Source organism: Hyperolius riggenbachi, chromosome 2 (genome assembly GCF_040937935.1).
Source record: "Hyperolius riggenbachi isolate aHypRig1 chromosome 2, aHypRig1.pri, whole genome shotgun sequence".
Taxonomy (NCBI): domain Eukaryota; kingdom Metazoa; phylum Chordata; class Amphibia; order Anura; family Hyperoliidae; genus Hyperolius; species Hyperolius riggenbachi.
In genome coordinates, this window is record NC_090647.1 from 75,130,538 (window position 1) to 75,150,124 (window position 19,587).

At 44.8% G+C, this 19,587-nt stretch overlaps 1 protein-coding gene across 2 annotated transcripts in view; it reads left to right on the top strand.

The window, feature by feature from the left end:
- EXPH5 (exophilin 5) overlaps positions 1–19,587 on the top strand; it is a 150,977-nt gene that overhangs the window by 117,261 nt on the left and 14,129 nt on the right. For both annotated transcript variants that reach the window (XM_068266913.1, XM_068266914.1), the window contains one exon: positions 17,092–17,152. In XM_068266913.1, coding sequence (XP_068123014.1) covers positions 17,092–17,152 — 61 coding nt within the window. The remainder of the gene's footprint in view (positions 1–17,091; positions 17,153–19,587) is intronic.

Here is a 19,587-nt window from a genome sequence, read left to right on the forward strand (position 1 = left end):
GCCCCGGACATGTGACGCTGGCACTCGCCAGTCCTACACCATTACAGGGGCTCAGGACTGGTCCGGTAAGTGCTGAAAGCTCCACTACGGAAAGCTCTGCAAAGCACAGAAGAAAGATTCGGGGAGGAATCCGCTCCAATCTGTGAGGAGGCAAATACCGCAGGGGGGAGAAAACACTTTTTTACATGTACCGCTCCAGCGGAGGGGGCAGATACCGGAGCGAGGGGGACACTTTAGCATCATGACTCGCATATATGACAAGACCCCCACTTTTGGGCCACTTTTTTGGGGTCAAAAATTCGGCATATATGCGAGTATATACGGTATGTCTTTTTTCAACCTAAATCACTATGTAACAAGCAGATTACAGCCATAAACGTTTTCCTGGCAGAATACAACTTCTGAAAGCAGAGGGAGATTGGAAAAGGTCAATAGTTCATGCATTTTCATTTAGGGACACTTAATAGGCTGCCACTGAGCAGAGACAACAAAACTTTTAATCTACTTTGTAAATATTTAAATATAAAGTAAAACCATGGGATGTCTAAAGAAAAGGTCATTTTTAGGAGTAGGAGGATAGATACAATTGTTTATCTCAGGTTCACTTTAAGAAGGCAAAATGATACAAGCAGCAAGCAGACTGTTCCCTGCAGCCTGTGAACGCTGGAACACTTGGGGCCGCCCACACTGAGGCTGCTTATACAGACCTAGGAGTTATGAGCAGTGGATGTTATGGTGGTTTTTTGTTGTTGTAGTTTTTTTTAAAGGAATGAAAAATCCATTTATTGGTGAACCATAAACATGAGCTGTAAACAAAGCTGTGGTTTATGAGGCATCATAACTCGCAGGGCAATTGAGTGTTATAAATTGTGTTTAATTACTATGTGAACATTGGCCTGGCTCTCACCCAGCTCTTGTCATCTTATGTCCTGTGACATGTTCACTGGAGGGATACGGTGCTAAGCTGGTTACAGTCCTGCATTGCAGAATCACACACAGCTATGCAGAATCACCAGGACACTTTCTAACCAAATAAACTACTGAGATAAAGGTACAGCTAGTAATGTATGCAGGGCTGTCGGTACAAAAACCACCCGATTCCGACTCCTCACTTTATGAAACCTCCGACTCCACAGCCCTGGAAAAAACAGATGGCCTTGCTTCGTTATAAAAGAAAAAAAAAAAAAAGCAGATACTCAAAACCAGTGGTTCCCAACCTTTTCCGGCCCGGGGAACACTTTCTGACCAAATTTTTCTCCGGGGAACGGCGGGGGTGGGGGCGGGTGTTTGCGCGACCTAGTGGACAGTGCCGTGCGCAGCAGGCTATGGGGAGGGGGGGCTGTGGTGCGGCTGCATAGCTAGCATAGTTGCCCCAGTGTAGGAGGGAGTTTAGTTGCCTCAGTATAGCTAGTATAGTGCCCCAGTATAGCCAGTATAGTGCCCCCAGTATAGCCAGTATAGTGCCCCCAGTATAGCCGGTATAGTGCCCCCAGTATAGCCGGTATAGTGCCCCAGTATAGCTAGTATAGTGCCCCAGTATAGTGCCCCAGTATAGCCAGAATAGTGCCCCAGTATAGCTAGTATAGTGCCCCAGTATAGCCAGTATAGTGCCCCCAGTATAGCCAGTATAGTGCCCCAGTATAGCCAGTATAGTGCCCCAGTATAGCCAGAATAGTGCCCTCAGTATAGCCGGTATAGTGCCCCAGTATAGCCAGAATAGTGCCCCAGTATAGCTAGTATAGTGCCCCAGTATAGTGCCCCAGTATAGCCAGAATAGTGCCCCAGTATAGCTAGTATAGTGCCCCAGTATAGCCAGTATAGTGCCCCCAGTATAGCCAGTATAGTGCCCCAGTATAGCCAGAATAGTGCCCCAGTATAGCCAGTATAGTGCCCCAGTATAGCCAGTATAGTGCCCCAGTATAGCCAGAATAGTGCCCCAGTATAGCCAGAATAGTGCCCCCAGTATAGCCAGTATAGTGCCCCCAGTATAGCCAGAATAGTGCCCCAGTATAGCTAGTATAGTGCCCCAGTATAGCCAGTATAGTGCCCCCAGTATAGCCAGAATAGTGCCCCAGTATAGCCAGTATAGTGCCCCAGTATAGCCAGAATAGTGCCCCCAGTATAGCCAGAATAGTGCCCCAGTATAGCTAGTATAGTGCCCCAGTATAGCCAGTATAGTGCCCCCAGTATAGCCAGAATAGTGCCCCAGTATAGCCAGAATAGTGCCCCCAGTATAGCCAGAATAGTGCCCCAGTATAGCTAGTATAGTGCCCCAGTATAGCCAGTATAGTGCCCCCAGTATAGCTAGTATAGTGCCCCAGTATAGCCAGTATAGTGCCCCCAGTATAGCCAGAATAGTGCCCCAGTATAGCCAGTATAGTGCCCCAGTATAGCCAGTATAGTGCCCCAGTATAGCCAGTATAGTTCCCCAGTATAGCCAGAATAGTGCCCCCAGTATAGCCAGAATAGTGCCCCCAGTATAGCCAGAATAGTGCCCCCAGTATAGCCAGAATAGTGCCCCCAGTATAGCCAGAATAGTGCCCCCAGTATAGCCGCCGCTGTTATTACCTTAGCCGCCGCTGTTATTACCTTAACAGCTGCCGCTCTCCCCTCTCCAGCGCATGTGTTTATTTAAGGCAGCCGCGGTGGCCGCGGGGACGTGCGGGAGGGGGGGGGAAGAGGACGGCACACCAGGCAACGCCGCGGCACACTGGTTGAAAAACGCTGCTCAAAACCATAAATGTTTAGCTTATGATAAAACTTTTTTCATAAGAGATACATTTATGGTTTTGTGTATCTGTCTTTTTTAACTAATCACACACTGTTTTTTTATTTAGTTTATTTAGTGTGAGTGGTTTTGTTGTTCATGTAAACAGCAACCATGATTTCAATGTACCATATTTTTCGGACCATAAGACGCACCTTTTTGCCCCTAAAAGTGGGGAGAAAAAGTCAGTGCGTCTTATGGTCCGAACGTAAGACTTCACACCTGCGCCAAGACTAAATACATCTGTCCTCAGCGTTTCCTCCTTTGTCCCTCCGTCTGTGTCCTGCCCCCATCATGTGCTGCTTTGTCTCCCCCCCCCCCCCCTCCCTGATGTCCGCTATGCCCGCACTGCCATAAAACCAACACAAAGCTGTCCCCAGCGTGTGCTATGAAGCCACCGTCTATGACTCCAGGTACCCAAACATTGCTCCAACTCCTTGACTACGACTCCACAGCTCTGGATGTTTGAGTAGATTGACCATGAGACAGATCTCTGCGTGATGGAGTCTGATCTGCCCATAGACCGCAGAACCGATTTCCGCTGCCCCCCCCCCCCCCCCCATGTAAAATGCCCTCGGTGCACATGCAGTGTAAATTCTCACCTGGTGTGATTCCCATCCCAGCAGCCTGGTGAGAATTCACACTGCACACGGGCACTGGAGGAAGCACGTCGGCACTAATGCTATAGTCCGTGCTCCGCGCAATGGTAATTCGGGATTCCAATGAACGCCAGACCCCCCAAATTACTTCTCTGTCCGAGTTGCTGCGACTCGGACGGGGAATAGTATTTAACGCCGCCCAGAATTTGAGTGGCAGCAGGGAGAGCATTCAGGGGTCCATTCCGTATACTAGTCATTGTGATATCGTACGCCAATACCACCACGCAACTCATCCGATTTGATAAAATTATCGAATTGGATGGTCAATCGGGCTGCAAAGTCACTAGATGTGTGGCAACCTGTATAATGCTGTGAATGCACCATACATTTTTTCAGCAGATAGATGGTTCGATAATTTCTGACATGTCCGATCTTATTTTCGATCTTTTTTCTGATCGATTTCTCATAGAAGTGAATGGAAATTGATAAGAAAATCGATCCTAAAATCGATAGAAAATAAAATCGGACAGTAAATCGACTGAAAAATCTCATGGTGTATTCCCAGCATTACTCCCTTCATGTATTCGCATCCACCAGCCATTCTGCAACAAAAACACTCCACTCTGGGTGGCTGCTTCTGCTTGGAATCTGGAATGAGGGGATAAGCATCAGCTTATCAAGCTACTGCCTCATCTACTGTGGGAGGAGCCCTTGTAGGGGCATCTTTTTCCCATGAACCCTGAGATGCAGCAGCAGCAGCAGTGATAATAATAATGGTAACATCTGTATGGTGCTTTTCTCTTGTCAGACTAGTGCTTGAGACCTGCAGGCGCTTGTTAAGGTGCCCATACACTCGTCAGATTGGCAGCAGACAGATAAGAAATGCATCTGATGATCTATCTGATGCGTTTTTAGAACATTTTTTACCAGGATAGAATTCCAATAGATTTCAGTTTGAAATCTGTTGAAATTCGATCTGATGGCATTTTTTTGCCATCAGATTTCCATTAAGGCCAATGCAAACTGATAAGCAATCTCATCAGATCGACCTAAATTTTCCACCCTGCTAGTTCGATGGAAATCCATCGAAATCGATCGAAATCGATCGAAATCGGCCGTCGATCGGTCGATTGGCCAACCGATTTGCGATCGATCGATCGCGATCGATCGGTCGGCCAGAAAATCGGCTGAGTGTATGGGCTGCTTTATTCTCGCTCAATAGGCCTCCCTGGAGTGTCAAGCCTTATACATAAGCTACATAAAACCAGCACATATACACTATACAGCGCCCCCAATGCTTCCCACACCTCAATCCACCTGGCGCATCACTTCGGCTGAGCAATAGCTGAGAGCATTGTCCTGCCCACTTACCCTGCCCCCGACGTGACATCACTCCTGTGCTTCTCCGTCAGCTCTCCTTCCTCCCCACTCCCGCATAGCAACAGAAAGTGAACCAGAGATGACGCACCTCCATGTATTTTACCATATATATCAGTGGGAACATTAAGGTACATACACACGTCTGATGTCCCACCGGTCGTTCGGACATCAAATCGGGCATGTGTACAAACAAACGTTCAACTGATTTGGCTAGTTTTGACAGATCCACTTGGCGGATCCGACAAAATCAGGCTTATCAGCCGAATGACCGTTTGTACACATGCCCAAAATCAGACGTGTGTATGTACCTTTAGAGAAAACGCCTACCCTGCTCTCTGTTTCATCCTTCACTGCTCAGCCTGCTTGTTATCAGCCCTGTTAATATCCTAGACTGAGCATTCAGTCTGGCTTTGCTCAGGAATCATTATAGCCGAGACGGTCTTCTCTGATGTCTTTTCAAGACCAAGCCTGCCCCCTTCTGGCTTTGCTCTCCTGTTCTGTATAGTACTTGCAGCATCACAGAGAGCTGTGTGATGAGATGGGAGGAGCTGCTGGTGTCTGCTAATGTAAGGGCATAATGAAAAACTTTTTAATCTATATTTGTTAGTCATAAGAGGTTTTTAGAAATGGTGATTTTATTTTGCACACAGCCCACTACATAATATGCTTTTCTGATGAACTCTGTTTTGCATGGAGTTTTAGTAGAAAAACACAAAAAACGGCACACCAGAGCGGCGAAAATACCAGGTATAGTATTTTTTTGTAAAATCTATCGGGGGATATGTTTATTTTGTGCCAAAGCTTTCATCTCTGGTTTCCTTTAAGTCGCTATCGATCAGAAAAGCGATGTAACACGTATTGGGGTTACTCACACTCTGGCGGTTGCGGTGCGTTTGCGATTTCCGCCGATCACAATCACCCTGCATGCAGCATTTTCCAGGCAATTCCTCATCAGCACGGATCGCTCCCACGCCACCGTCCTCCGCTGTCTGCAGCTCCGTTACCGGGTCCTGTCACTTCAGCCAGTTGCGGCCAGTCTACGCAGGAGAAATGCGCCCTCTAGAATCTCTCCAGCGGCTGCTGGAGTAATACGCAAAGAGTGCGCTTCTCTTACGTCAGACTGGCCGCGACTGGCTGAAGTGATGGGACCCGGTACCGAAGATGAAGGCAGCAGAGGACGGCGGAGTGGGAGCGATACGAGCTGATAGGGCTGGAGGAAGCCCCAGGTATGTTTCAAACTTTTTCTTTGATTCAGCTCTGGTACACTTAAAGGATGTTGCCGCGATTACATTTTGCGATTCTCATTTCAGTGAAATGAGAATCGCAATTGCCAGGAAAATGCTGCATGCAGGGTGATTGTGATCGGCAGAAATCACAAAAGCACCGCAACCGCCAGAGTGTGAGTAATCCCAATACGTGTTACATCGCTTTTCTGATCGGTGACTTAAAGGAAACCAGATCTGATCTGACGGTGACTTAAAGGAAACCAGAGATAAACGCTTTGGCACAAAATAAACATATCCCCCCAAAAGATTTTACAAAATAAATACTATACCTGGTATTTTCGCCACTCTGGTGTGCCGTTTTTTGTGTTGTTTTACTAAAACTCCATGCAAAACACAGTTCATCAGAAAAGCACATTATTTAGTGGGCTGTGTGCAAAATGAAATCACCATTTCTAAAAACCTTTTATGACTAACAAATATAGATTTAAAAAAAAGTTTTTCAATATGTCCTTACATACTTAAGTAAATAAAGCAATTTTATTCATTATGATATGTTTACAGTAAATACGTTCAGTGTTTATACCTGATGTGATGAGAAGTGTGCTTTATTAACTACAGTGGAGCTACACATGAATCTCAAAGCCAAAGTCTAATCAATGGATCCACTTCTCAGAATCCCACTGAGATGGGTTACTACTGGCACTAGGAGAAGAGGATTGAGGCCAGTGCTAAGAAACTGTCAGAAGGAAGGCCCTCGCTGGTCCAGTGCCCAGATCAGCACCATAAAACTCCAGCATCACTAACCTGCTTTGTATAAGTAGTGTGTATGAGTGATCTGTCCCTGTGTGATGCAGCTGTGTCTTTAGCTGGTACTCATTCAGCAGCAGCGAGGAGTGAGGAACATTCTTAGGCTGATGGAATCTCCTGAAACCTGCTGATAAAACCCCATGTAGAAACCTATGAAAGAATGCCTTTTACATGTGTGCAACCTGTCGGACTGGTAGAGTAAACCTTTTTACGGAGTGCTTAGCAACATAGCGACAGCAAGCACCCCCGAATCCTTGGAGCACCGAACTATCCGGCCACCAGTGTTTATTGGCATGATGTTTTTTTATATTTATTTTTCAATGTGACCTGAATCTGAGAATAGTGTGACTAGAGTGAGCCTTTCTCTACGTTAATTGATTAGGGCTTTTTTTTCGCACTAGCACTCTATTGCTAGTTGTTGCTCACTTGGTTGGGTGTTGTGAAGGGATTTCTCTTCACCATGGAAATGATTCTGCCATCATCCCCCACTGTTGCCTTCCGTACACGACCAGGTCTTTTTGTGTTGCTGATTTCACCAGTGCTTGTTTTCTTTTTTTTAGGATGTACCAAACTGTAGATTTTGCCACTCGTAATCTCTTGTGTGGATGTTTACTGTTTTTGCAGCTTAAGGATGGCTTCTTTCAGCTGCATGGAGAGCTGCTTTGGCCGCATGTTGTCTGATCACAGCAAAATCTTCCACATGCAAGCGCCACACCTCAAATCAACTCGGTACACTGGCCATTATTTATACTTACCTGGGGGTTCCTCCAGCCCCATGAGCAAAAGGGTTCCCCTCGCCATCCTCTTCAACCCCTCTGTTCTGGCGCAACGACTCCCGGCCTTCTGCGCATGTGCGGCTTGGCCCCTGCCACGTTCCTGTCCTCTGGAGCGTTCTGTGCCTACGCAGTACGCTCCAGGGGATGGGAGCGTGACGAGGGGTGCGTGCACGGCCAAGCATGTGTGGAAGGCCACGACTGCCTGGATTATCAGGAGTTATAGCAGCAGGACTTGGGACCCGAGGAGTATGGCAAGGGAGGCCCCGGTGCTCATGGGGCCGGAGGAAGCCCCAGGTAAGTATAAATAAGGGCTAGTAAACCATCTCTGGTACACTTTAAAGCTGAAAGTCTGCACTTCAACTGTGTATAAGAATAACAATCCTTCTATTGTTAAAAAAAAAAAAAGAAAAAGAAAAACATAATCCTGCATCAACTCGGAATTATTTGCATCTCATTGATGGATCATCCGTAAGGCAAAGCTAGGCACAGATGTCCTTGCATTTTAGACTTCGCCCTCCATGAACCTAGAAACCCCGCGAAACCGCACTGCAAGTGTGCTGGCTGGCCCAGCTGTCACTTCTCCCTTGCACGTCATAGGTAGCTGCAGGTGCCCCTTAGTATTAGGTAGCCAGAAGTACCCTCAATATAAAGTAGCTAGTGATGCCCCCAAGTATTAAGTAGCTAGTGATGCCCCTGACTGAAGTGAAATCTCGTCAGGGGAATGCAGAGAGCTGGATGAAAAACTTCTCATTTATACTCTCATCAGGGCTCTGCATAGGGAATGGGGGAGAGAGGCGCTCGGGGAGTTGAGTGATCTGCCCTTCAATCATCAGGCGCCTGTAGGCAGGTGCCTAAAGTGCCTTATGGAGAATCCGGCCCCGCAGGGAGTGTGTACCCCTGCTTCTCAGTAGGGCCAAACCGGAGAGCTCTCCACTGCTTTTGGGCCTTAGGAGCTTGCAGACAAGCATGTAATGTTACCCCAATAGCTCTGCACACGCAGACGTGATCAGACAGACACTGAGAAATGCTCAGGGTCGCACCCTGCCTGTTATTGGTCTTGTGTTGTGTTTGGGGTGTCTGTGTTGCTTGGTGACCACAGGCATCTGCTCTGTGAGTTGGCTCTTGACATCTTTGTGCACAACAATCAATCCGTACCGGAGCAAGTAAGAACCTGATCATCAGTGAAATGACTGACAAGTGCTATGTGTCACTGCCTTTCCCTGCAGAGTTTCTCTATGCTGCAGACAGGAGACATGGAGTGCTGGGAGGCAGGGCAGGACGCGCAGCAAGAACCACTTTGTTTTTATGTCTGGGCTCTGGCCTCTCTCGCTGCAGGGAACTGTATGGAAGTGGTTTGGAACAGTTTACAAAAGACAAATTCTCTGTGAATGACATCCTGCCTGCTTATCAAATTAAACAGTTTTTGTTGATCAAAAAAGAAAAATGACATCCTGCCGCTTGCAGCTAAAGGTTCACCCAGGGCCGGGCCGAGGCAGAGGCGAGAGAGGCTCCAGCCTCAGGGTGCAGTGTAGGAGGGGGGCACAACTCACTCTGCTATCATTCTCCTATTGTGTTTGTAGCAAAGAGACATAAGAAAAGGGGATACATGGCAGTGACTGAAAGCCAGATAACTAGAGATTAAGGTGTTGGGGGCCCTGGGTAGCCTCTTAAGCTCAACACACACCATACAATCTTGGTTGTACAGATTTACCAAATCTTTGTAGTATAAGGGCCAACAGATTGAAAATACCTTGAATGATTGATTGGATAAGCTCTTATACTACATGAAAGTGGTAAGATTGAACAACCAAGATTGTAGCCAGTGTGTGATGGCTGGGGTGGGAGGGATGGAGGGACGCACTTTGGTGCCTCGGGCTTGGGGGCTGGAGGACCTTGTCTAAGTTCTGGGTTCACCTATTAGATCATGTGACGCTATGTTTTCTGTTGCGGTTGGATATATGTCTGTCAAAGGACAACTGTAGTAAGAGGGATAATGTAGGCTGCCATGTTTATTTCCTTTTAAGCAATACCAGTTGCCTGGCTATCCTGCTGATCCTCTGCCTCTAATACTTTTAGCCATAGACCCTGAACAAGCATGCAGCAGATCATGCTTTATTTCTGGTGTTATTCAGACACTACTGCAGCCACATAGATCAGCAGGGCTTCCAGGCAACTGGTATTGTTTAAAAAGGACATCAATATGGCAGCCACCATATTCTTCTCACTACAGTTGTCCTTTAACAGATATATATTCAACAGCATCAGAAGACAAATGTGCAAAGCTCACAAAATAGCTCCTTGACAAATAGTGATTGTATAAAAAACTGATTCTTGAGGTACCCATTAACCGTACAATCTCCCGAACAATGGATTGGGCTGGGCACCATCGATGACGAACAATCGTAATATTAATTGTTTCATCAATACAAATTTTAGATCGATTCTATTACTCTCATCGGATTCCCTATGTTGGTAGATGCCAACCATCATTTCTGATAACTGCAACAATCGGATAGCCGAGCATTCAGGAGATTGCACCGTTAATGGACACCTTAAAGAGGAACTTCAGTGATAATAATGTAATAAAAAAAGTGTTTTATTTTTACCATAATTATGTATAAATGATTTAGTCAGTGTTTGCCCATTGTAAAATCTTTCCTCTCCCAGATTTACATTCTGACATTTACCACATGGTGACATTTTTACTGCTGGCAGGTGCTGTCACTGGAAGTAGCTGCTGCTTGCTTTTTTGGCAGTTGGAATTTCCCACAATGCAATGAGGTTCACATACAGGAAACTGTCAGGACCATGGTCATGACATCACACTGTGGGAGGGGTTTCACCACAATATCAGCCATACAGAGCCCTCTGATGATGCGTTTGTGAAAAGGAATAGATTTCTCATGTAAAAGGGGTTATCAGCTACTGATTGGGATAAAGTTCAATTCTTGGTTATGGTTTCTTTTTAAGGCCCTTTTTACACTTGCAGGCTAAACCCCTATTCTACCACAAGGGGCTGCAAAAGCAATGAAAGTCTATGGAGACTTTCACACTCAACTTGCGTTTCCTTGCAGGGCGCCAGAAGTATCCGAGCCAACGCAAGGGCAGCAGCGCGTGACCGCAAGCACTGCACATAATGCACAGTGCTTGGGGTAATGGAAGTCTATGAGCAATGCATGCAGTGTAAACGACAAAGAGCGGTGCGTTGTGCCGCACATGCAAAGACCGACGGGAATACCAGTGACGTACCTCCTGCCCAGCACAGAGTACGTCACTGAGTGTGTGGGGGGGGGGGAGCTGTGCTATGCATATGACCCTATCGGCTCACTCTGCTGCTGAGTCACATGATTGCTGTTTTTTGCTTTGAGATGGGATGTGGCAGGAGCATCGCATCCCATTCCCCACCGCAATGCAAAAAAAAGTGTAAACCCAGCCTTAAAAGGTAAACTGCCATATATAAATCTACCTGGCTGATTTTTCTCAGGTATTAATTATTGGTCTTGGGAATGATAATTATTTATCAATTTTTTTCCCCCACATAACTTTTCTAATTTAACTATAAAAAGTGGGACCAGGTCACAATAACACATTGCACACCTGAAACAAGCATACATCTTGTCAGATTTGTCATAGACATGCATGCTTGTTCAGGGTCTATAGCTTAAAGTATTAAAGGCAGAGGATCAGCAGGACAGCCAGGCAATGTGCATTGTTTAAAAGGAAACAAATATGTCAGCCTCCATATCCCTCTCACCTCGGGGTCCCTTTAAATAAATATTTTTGCTTTTAAAAAGAAAAAAAACAGCAGCAAGTCATGTGACACGCGCCATCTGTCACTCTGCCATGCTTGCCCCGCTTCGGCAGTCAGTGAGTAAACATGCAGCCACTGGACGGTCATGACATCGCACCTGAGCCCAGGTCAGTCACTTAACCCTTTCCCGCTCTGTACATTTAAATCCAAATGTCAAGGTAAAGGTTCTTTGTATTAACCACCCTTAAACGGAACACCTTAATTTGTCACTGGCATTAATCACAGGGGGGGGGGTCACATGACTAGAGCGCACACTGACTGCCCTCAGATCACTCTCCCTGGTCTGTAGCACAGCCCTGGAACCGGAGCAGTCGCACACAGCGGGCTCAGTAGACTAACGGTTCTGCTGGAGGGATGTTAATATACTCTGGCTGGCCAAAACAATTAGTTACAGTATTTAGGGCCTGATGCAGTAAACTCAGGTAAAGTTGCAGAGTGCAGGGAGGGGCACTGGCTGTTAACCCATTAGCGCCACGTGTGTAATGCATGTAGTGGTAATGGTTGAATGCCCAGTGCTCCCGCTGTGCTAGTATCATTGCTGTGTGCTCCCTGTGCACGGAAACGTTACCGGAGAAGAGGAGCTGTCAGCCACACTATCTCAGAAAAAACAACTCATATATAAGCAGATAAATACTTGCTCTACTTACATAACATGTATTGCACTGTCCACATCTTGATTTTAGTGTGGCTATTTTGAATCCAATCCTGATGTCCTTTCCTCCCGTAGTCTCTTCTGCCTGATTTGCCCGCCCTTCACTATAGAAAGTGCATTGTCTCAGCATGAGAAATATTGGCCAATCAGAGAGGAACAGAGGTGTGGGAGGGAAAAACAGGAGGGAAAGAGGCTTCAACCAATCAGGCTGCATTAGTTAAGTGTGAGGGGGAGTAGAGCAGCAAAAAAGGACAGCCCAGCATGCCCTGCAACTTCCTTTTTGTGTACCAAATTTTGTGTGTACCAAATAAGAGTCTGGTAAACTGGGGAACGATCATTTATCAACAAGAAAAGTAATAGTGATTTAAAACTTTTGGATTGCCTAGTTAGCATCCTTATTACTTGTTTACCAGATAAAAATAAAGAATTGATTTTACGCCCGACAGTTACACTTTAATTAGATGGCAAGATATTTTTTCCTCCATCCTACCCCCTTGTCCTTTGTAGAAACCTTGTGACAAAAGGCTTATCTGCCAAGCTTATGTATTACTCTCTGATGTATTTATCAGGGGCGTAGCAATAGGGGTTGCAGAGGTAGCGACCGCATCGGGGCCCCTGGGCCAGAGGGGCCCCAGAAGGCCCACCCCTCAACCACAGTATTAGCTCTCTATTGGTCCTGTTCTCATAATAATCACTAAAGCATCGGGGCCAACAGTTCCTAAGCTACGCCACTGGTATTTATACATGTTAAACTGTAATCAAGGATTGAATTTCATCCCAATCAGTAGCTGATATCCCCTTTCCCATAGGAAATCTTTACCTTTCACCGAGGAGATCTTCAGTGGGCTCTGTATGGCTGATATTGTGGTGAAACCCCTCCCACAGTGTGATGTCAGGATCATGGTCCTGACAGTTTCCTGTCTGTGAACCTCATTGCATTGTGGGAAATAATAGCTGTTTACAACTGCCAGGCAACCAGTATCTCCCTCTGTGCATGTGCATATCTATAAAAACATTATTTTGGCCAATGTTAGTGAGTGTGGTCATAAATAATGTCAGCTGGTGCTGTCTAGTTTTTTTCATGTCTGCCAGTAGTAAAGAAAGATGATTACATGCAGACTTGTGGATCAAACAACATGAATGAATTACATGGTGAATATCAATCATTTCTGGATCTATCTTCTATTTTTTAACTTATCACTTTGCAATGTATTGATTTATCCCCCCCCCCTCCCCCCTTTTTCGATAAAGTTCCTCTTTAAGCAGCTCACCCCTTAGCCAGCTAAATAGCGCAGTTTGCTCATTTTTTCTTGTTAATTGTTTGTGATTTGGTTGGAAAGGCATGTGCTGCCCTACAGAGAGGGGAGGGGCAGCCAGACACAAAGCAATCAGCCAAATGATTTTGCTACAGCCAGTTGCATGTTGTTGCTTGTGTTTTGTGAAATGCAGGAGATGAGATACCAGATGAGATACCAGACTGATGGCAGATACAATCACTAATGACCGTTTAAGCAGTCCGACGTTAGTATCTATACGTGTCTTTTCAATGGGAAGATAGAATGACAGCTCTGCAAAGCTTAATACAAATCATTAATGGCAATTCTAGTTCTTCCTCTTTGTTTAGGATTTGTAATAGCCAAACCCAAACACACCCTAATTTCTTGTGCTTTACATACCTCATAATACCTGCCAGCAGAGCTAAAGCCGGTTTCTGAAAAATTTGATTTCTAAATAAAACTGTGAAGAAAAATATGTTACTGAGATTATGTAAACAAGAATTGTTATTTATTTATATTTGCTGCTTTTTAGTATGTTTGATGCCAGTTGTGATTTATGAGACTAAACAATCTAAACTAAATAATCAGTAAAACAAAGAGCCTGTTTTATTACAGCGTTGTTATGTATATTTCCCGTCCTTCTCTCTACCCCTCCCTATCCCCATCTTCCTGTATCCTTTCTACTCACATAGACATATATTATTATTATTTAGTATTTGTATAGCGCCAACATTTTCCGCAGCGCTGTACAGAGTATATTGTCTTGTCACTAACTGTCCTTCAGAGGGGCTCACAATCTAATCCCTACCATAGTCCTATGCCTATGTATGTATCGTGTAGTCGTGTATGTACAGTATTGTAGACTAGGGCCAATTTAGGGGAAGGCAAATTAACTTATCTGTGTGTTTTTGGGACGTGGGAGGAAACTGGAGTACCCAGGGTTGGGAGGTGGAGATAGATATGGATGTCGTTCATCTACCTTCTTTCTTCCACTCCCCATACCTAAATCTATGTGTCCTCTCTTCTCTCGTCTTCTTTCTCTACATACATACAGTACATACAGTATATGGATCTATAGGGTAGATTAATGGATCAAAACTACTCACAGGAAGGAAACAATCGATAATGCGATCAGTTTGGATTGATTATGTCCATCTTCTTCACGGTTTCTAGGCCTGAACGATTTTAGAAAAAATTGAATTGAGCGATTTCTGTCTGAAATTGCGATTTCGATTCGATGCACGGTTTCCTTCCAATCAAGCTTTGTTCCCCCTCTTTGCCTAGTTGTTCCCTCCTCTGTCTCTCTTTGTGCCCCCTTTGCCTCTTTATGCCTCCTCTGGGTCTCTCTCTTGCCCCCTTTGTGCCTCTGTGCCCGCTCTTTCTCTCTGTGTCTCTCTGTGCCTCCTCTGTCCCCCAAGCTGCATCAGTTCTGGACATAGCTTCTAATGCACGGAATACTTCCTGTATGTCATGTGACATACAGGAACCCGGAGTTTTGCCAAGCACACTTCTTCAAACTTCCCCCATGTGAAAATGATGTGATCGCGATAATTGCCGCTTTGACGATTCCGAAATTGTGATCTTGTTGATGACGATTTCGATTTAAATTCGATTTATCTTTCAGGCCTAACGGTTTCCATACAATTCGGGCCCGTTCACACTAGGGGCGTTTTGCACCTTTTTTCAAGCGCAGGCGATGTTTAAAATCGCCCACAAAACACTTGTGCAATGATTCCCTATGAGAGAGTTCACAGCTGAGAGATTCGTTTCTGATCCGCTCAGCAAAACGGTGCCTGTACCATTTTTTAGGTGTTTTTGCTATAATGGAAGGTATAGGAAAAATGCAAAACGCTCACAAAATCACTTTGTGCAGCGATTGCATGAGCGTTTCTGGGTCAAAGAGTTCACTTCCTGACTTGCGTCAGGGAGTGAATTACAAAACTGCTCTGAAAAAGCGCTTAGAAAAGCGCTTTTTACAAAAATGCAGCACGCAGTGGAGCGCCGGGAGGGGGGAAAAAAACGCATGAAAACGCAAAACACTTGCGTTTCCATTTTTAGGTTTGAATGGGACCTCAAAGTGGTCTGATTAAAAATATGATTGTTCACAGCCTTTAACCTCTTTTTTTCTCTCAGTTGTGTCTTTTCCTCTTCACTCATTTTCTCCTATCACTTCCCCTTCTTTCAACACACACACACACACACACACACACACACACACACACACACACACACACACACACACACACACACACACACACACACACACACACACACACACACACACACACACACACACACACACACACACACACACACACACACACACACACACACACACACACCACACACACCACACACACACCACACACACACCACACACACACCACACACACACCACACACACACCACACACACACACACACACACACACACACACACACACACACACACACACACACACACACACACCTCCGTTGGCTTCAATTCATAAAGGTCTGTTCGATACAACAAAACAAAAATCAGGTTGGTAAAATACTGCTTTCGGTACTTTAGACCTGTTTTCCCAATTCATAAAGATTTTCACAGGTGCGCTAGAAGTTCAATAATTTACCGAAAAGCATGGCTTCAATTCACAAAGACATTCATAGTAGAACAGCTGTGGAGAAGGTCTCTGTTCTGTTAAGGTGGCCACACACCATACAATTTTTTAAATATCTGTTCCATTTAAGAATTGCAATACATTTTTCAGACTGATTGCAACATTTAAAAAATCTGACCAATGTACCACACACGTTACATTTTTTACTAATTATGATAAAAATTATTGGAAACTCTGAGAAAATAGATAGGGTGTGTATATTAATAAATTGAAAATCTAACACACACCATACAATCTTTAGAAAAAAATGAAGAATGTCCAGCATTCCGGATCGATAAAAATCGAAAAAAAGGGGGAAATCCGATAGGATTTTTCAGTCGAATGAAAAAAAAAAGCTTTCGTTTTTTTTCGGGAGATCCGATCATATTTATCGAATTGCCTTAAAATCGGATCATTTTATTGTATTGTGTGTGGCCACCTTAACTGTGATGTTCTCCCATGTATGTGCTGTGACAGCATTATAATAGTAAGAAGCATCCCTGGTATCGTTTTAGATCTACATGTTCCCTCCTAGTCCCTCTGAATCTATTAGCCTTTCTTAAAATGTTATTTAATAGGCTGTGTTTAGATGCACTCTTAATAAACATCAAACACACCATGCATAGACCACGCCTCAATGGGATGTATAGGAAAAACACAAAACGCTCACAAAATGAATTTGTGCATCGATTGCGTTTTTAAGAATAAATACATTGTATTTATTCTTTTACGGTTCAAAGAGTTCACTTCCTAACTGACATCAGGAACTGAAAAACCGCAATCGCTCGGCAAAACCGCTTAGAAAAGTGTTAAAAGAAAAAATAGCGCGCAGGAGATCACCGGGAATTGCAAAAAAAAAACCGCCACAAAACCCGCCCAACGCAGACGGGCACGTGAACGGAACACAATGAGAACGAGGCCTTACTGCATGCGCTAACTGACGTGTTGAGGTATTTACCGTACAAGTTGTTCATCTACCTCACTGGTCGGTAATTTCAGCTTTTCATGCAGGTAACAGCCTTTATGAATTGACATTTTACAAAAGGTTTGGTAACTTCAGCTGTTTTCTGCAACACCGCATGTGGTATTGCTGTCAATGTCTCACAAGATCATTTGCAAAGTCTTCCAAACTGATGGTATCTATTTCTTCCTTTGTAGACACAGCATCTTCTCTACTTTTCATCGGCCTACTCCAAGCACAGAGCCGGTGAAAAAGAAGGTTGGTTTTACTGCAGGTTCTACACCTATGTACAAATCTGGGATAAAGATGGCCTAAAACGATCTTTCACAAGAGCTTTGAGTGACCCTTTTTGTTCCCCGATCAAGATGAGCTGGCTGCTCTCTGCCCATTCTGTTCAGGGAGAGGGGAGAAGAAGCAGGAGGTGCCCCACTGTGAGCTACCACAGCAGTCAGCTGAGTGCGTTCTGACTTAGTGGATCACTAAAGGGGAAGGTGCCAACATTGGGAGATTCCTGGCTGTAACCATACTTCCCAACTTTTTGAGATGAGAAAGAGGGACATGTAAGCCACGCCCCTGCCATACACCTGATCACGCCCTTCGCCACGCCCCTAGTCACACATACCATAAAGATTTCATAAGAAAAATATGTTGTTTTAAATACAAACCACACTGGTCCTTTCTATCCTGCTTAATTTTCCTTCATAGGAACATTTTAAAAATTAGTAATATATCAATTTAAAGCATGGGAATAAAGTTTAGAGTCAAACACATTTTTTAATAGAGAAATATATATATTTACATAGAAAGAGGGACAATGACCTGAAAGAGGGACAAATGAGGAGGAAAGAGGGACAAATGAGGAGGAAAGAGGGACAGGGCTCCCAAAGAGGGACTGTCCCTCCAAAAGAGGGACAGTTGAAAGCTATGCTGTAACCACTAGATTTTCACGTCAGATAATCATTTTGGGTGATGAAAAGCTAGTACATTTTAACAGCTGCCTCAACCAAGTGTAATCCAAACTCAGCCAAGTGTAATCCAACCTTTAAAATGCTGCAGAAGATGTCAGTGCTAAATAATTACACAGTAATAAAGATCATGTGGGTTTAGCTTATCATTATGGGAAATCGCAACCAGTTGCATAACTACAGCTCATGAAGCCCTGTAGCAAAATGTTTTTGACACACCTGAACAATGATACCCTCCCCACCCCATGGATATGAGTGGACGTGGCATTATACACTCGCATACAATGCAGGGGTGTATCTGGGTAATGTAGTGTCTATGGCAAACACTGAAATTGCCCCTCCCCCCATAATAACAGCTCCATTTCTTGCATATATTTGTTATCGTCTGTGTTGTTTTCACGGCTGATTCATGACGTTGTGCTGCTATAGCAGTGTGAGCTCCATGACAGCAGCACGAGCAAAATCCAGGGATGCACACTATGCGCAATCTTGCAGCGAAGCGTGCCTTCCTTAGTTATGCGGCTTGCTTATATAGCAACACGCGTTCCTTTAAATGCCGGCCGCTGCTGTGAAGTGCTGCTGCTGCTGCGATACTTCACTAGTGCGGCTGCTACTATGTTAATTAACATAGTTACTATAGTATAGCCGTGTATTTTGCTCGCGGTGCTGTCATGGAGTTTTCTTCATGAATCAGCCCCTTTGTCCTTAGATACTAGCTGGGTTACCCAAATACCAGAATCTACAGTGGTTTGCAAAAGTGTTTGAAGTTTTCCACATTTTGTCATATTACTGCCACAAACATGAATCAATTTTATTGGAATTCCACGTGAAAGACCAACACAAAGTGGTGTACACATGAGAAGTGGCACGAAAATCATACATGATTCCAAACATTAAAAAAAAAAAATAATAACTGCAAAGTGGGGTGTGCGTAATTATTCATCCCCCTGAGTCAATACTTTGTAGAACCACCTTTTTGCTGCAATTACAGCTGCCAGTCTTTTAGGGTATGTCTCTAGTGGTGCTCAGCAGAGCTCGAATATTCGAGTAGCTCGAATATTCAAGCTCTTTTTCAGCTATTCGAGCTCGGTATTCGAGCTCCGAATAGCTGTAGCTATTCGAATGGGCTATCCGAGTACACTCGAATAGCCCATTCACTATTCGAGCTATTCGAGCAACCCGGCGCTATTCGAGCTCGGTACCGAGCTCGAATAGCGTCATAGCCCAGATTGATGTCCTTAGAGCCAATCAGAGGGCTCCCAGGCCCTCTGACGGCAGCCAATCACAGAGGGGGACCCTGGCCAGCCCCTACCCTATAAATAGCGGCCGCCATGTTCCGTTTCTCCATGCTTGCCTGAGACTTGTACAGAGAGAGAGTTGCTCCTTTGTGCTTTGGCTTAGCAAGTGCTCTATTGTGATCATTTACCTAGCGTTTTTGCTCACCTACACCTGCCATATACACCTATATTGTTGTTAGTTAGATAGACATTGTATTTTAGTTAGTAGCTTGTGTGTTACATTAGAGACAGGCAGCTGCTGCAAGCTTACAGGTTTAGGCCTCAGGGGGGCCTTGCCTCTGTGGGCAGCTGTCCTCTGTTTATTTCTCTCATCTATACCAGTATTTCTGCTGTCCTTTACTAATAGTATTGTAGTTATACTGTACTAGGAGTAGGACACTCACTGACTGTCACTGTTTATAGGCTACTAGCTAGCTCCTGCGTGTGTGCA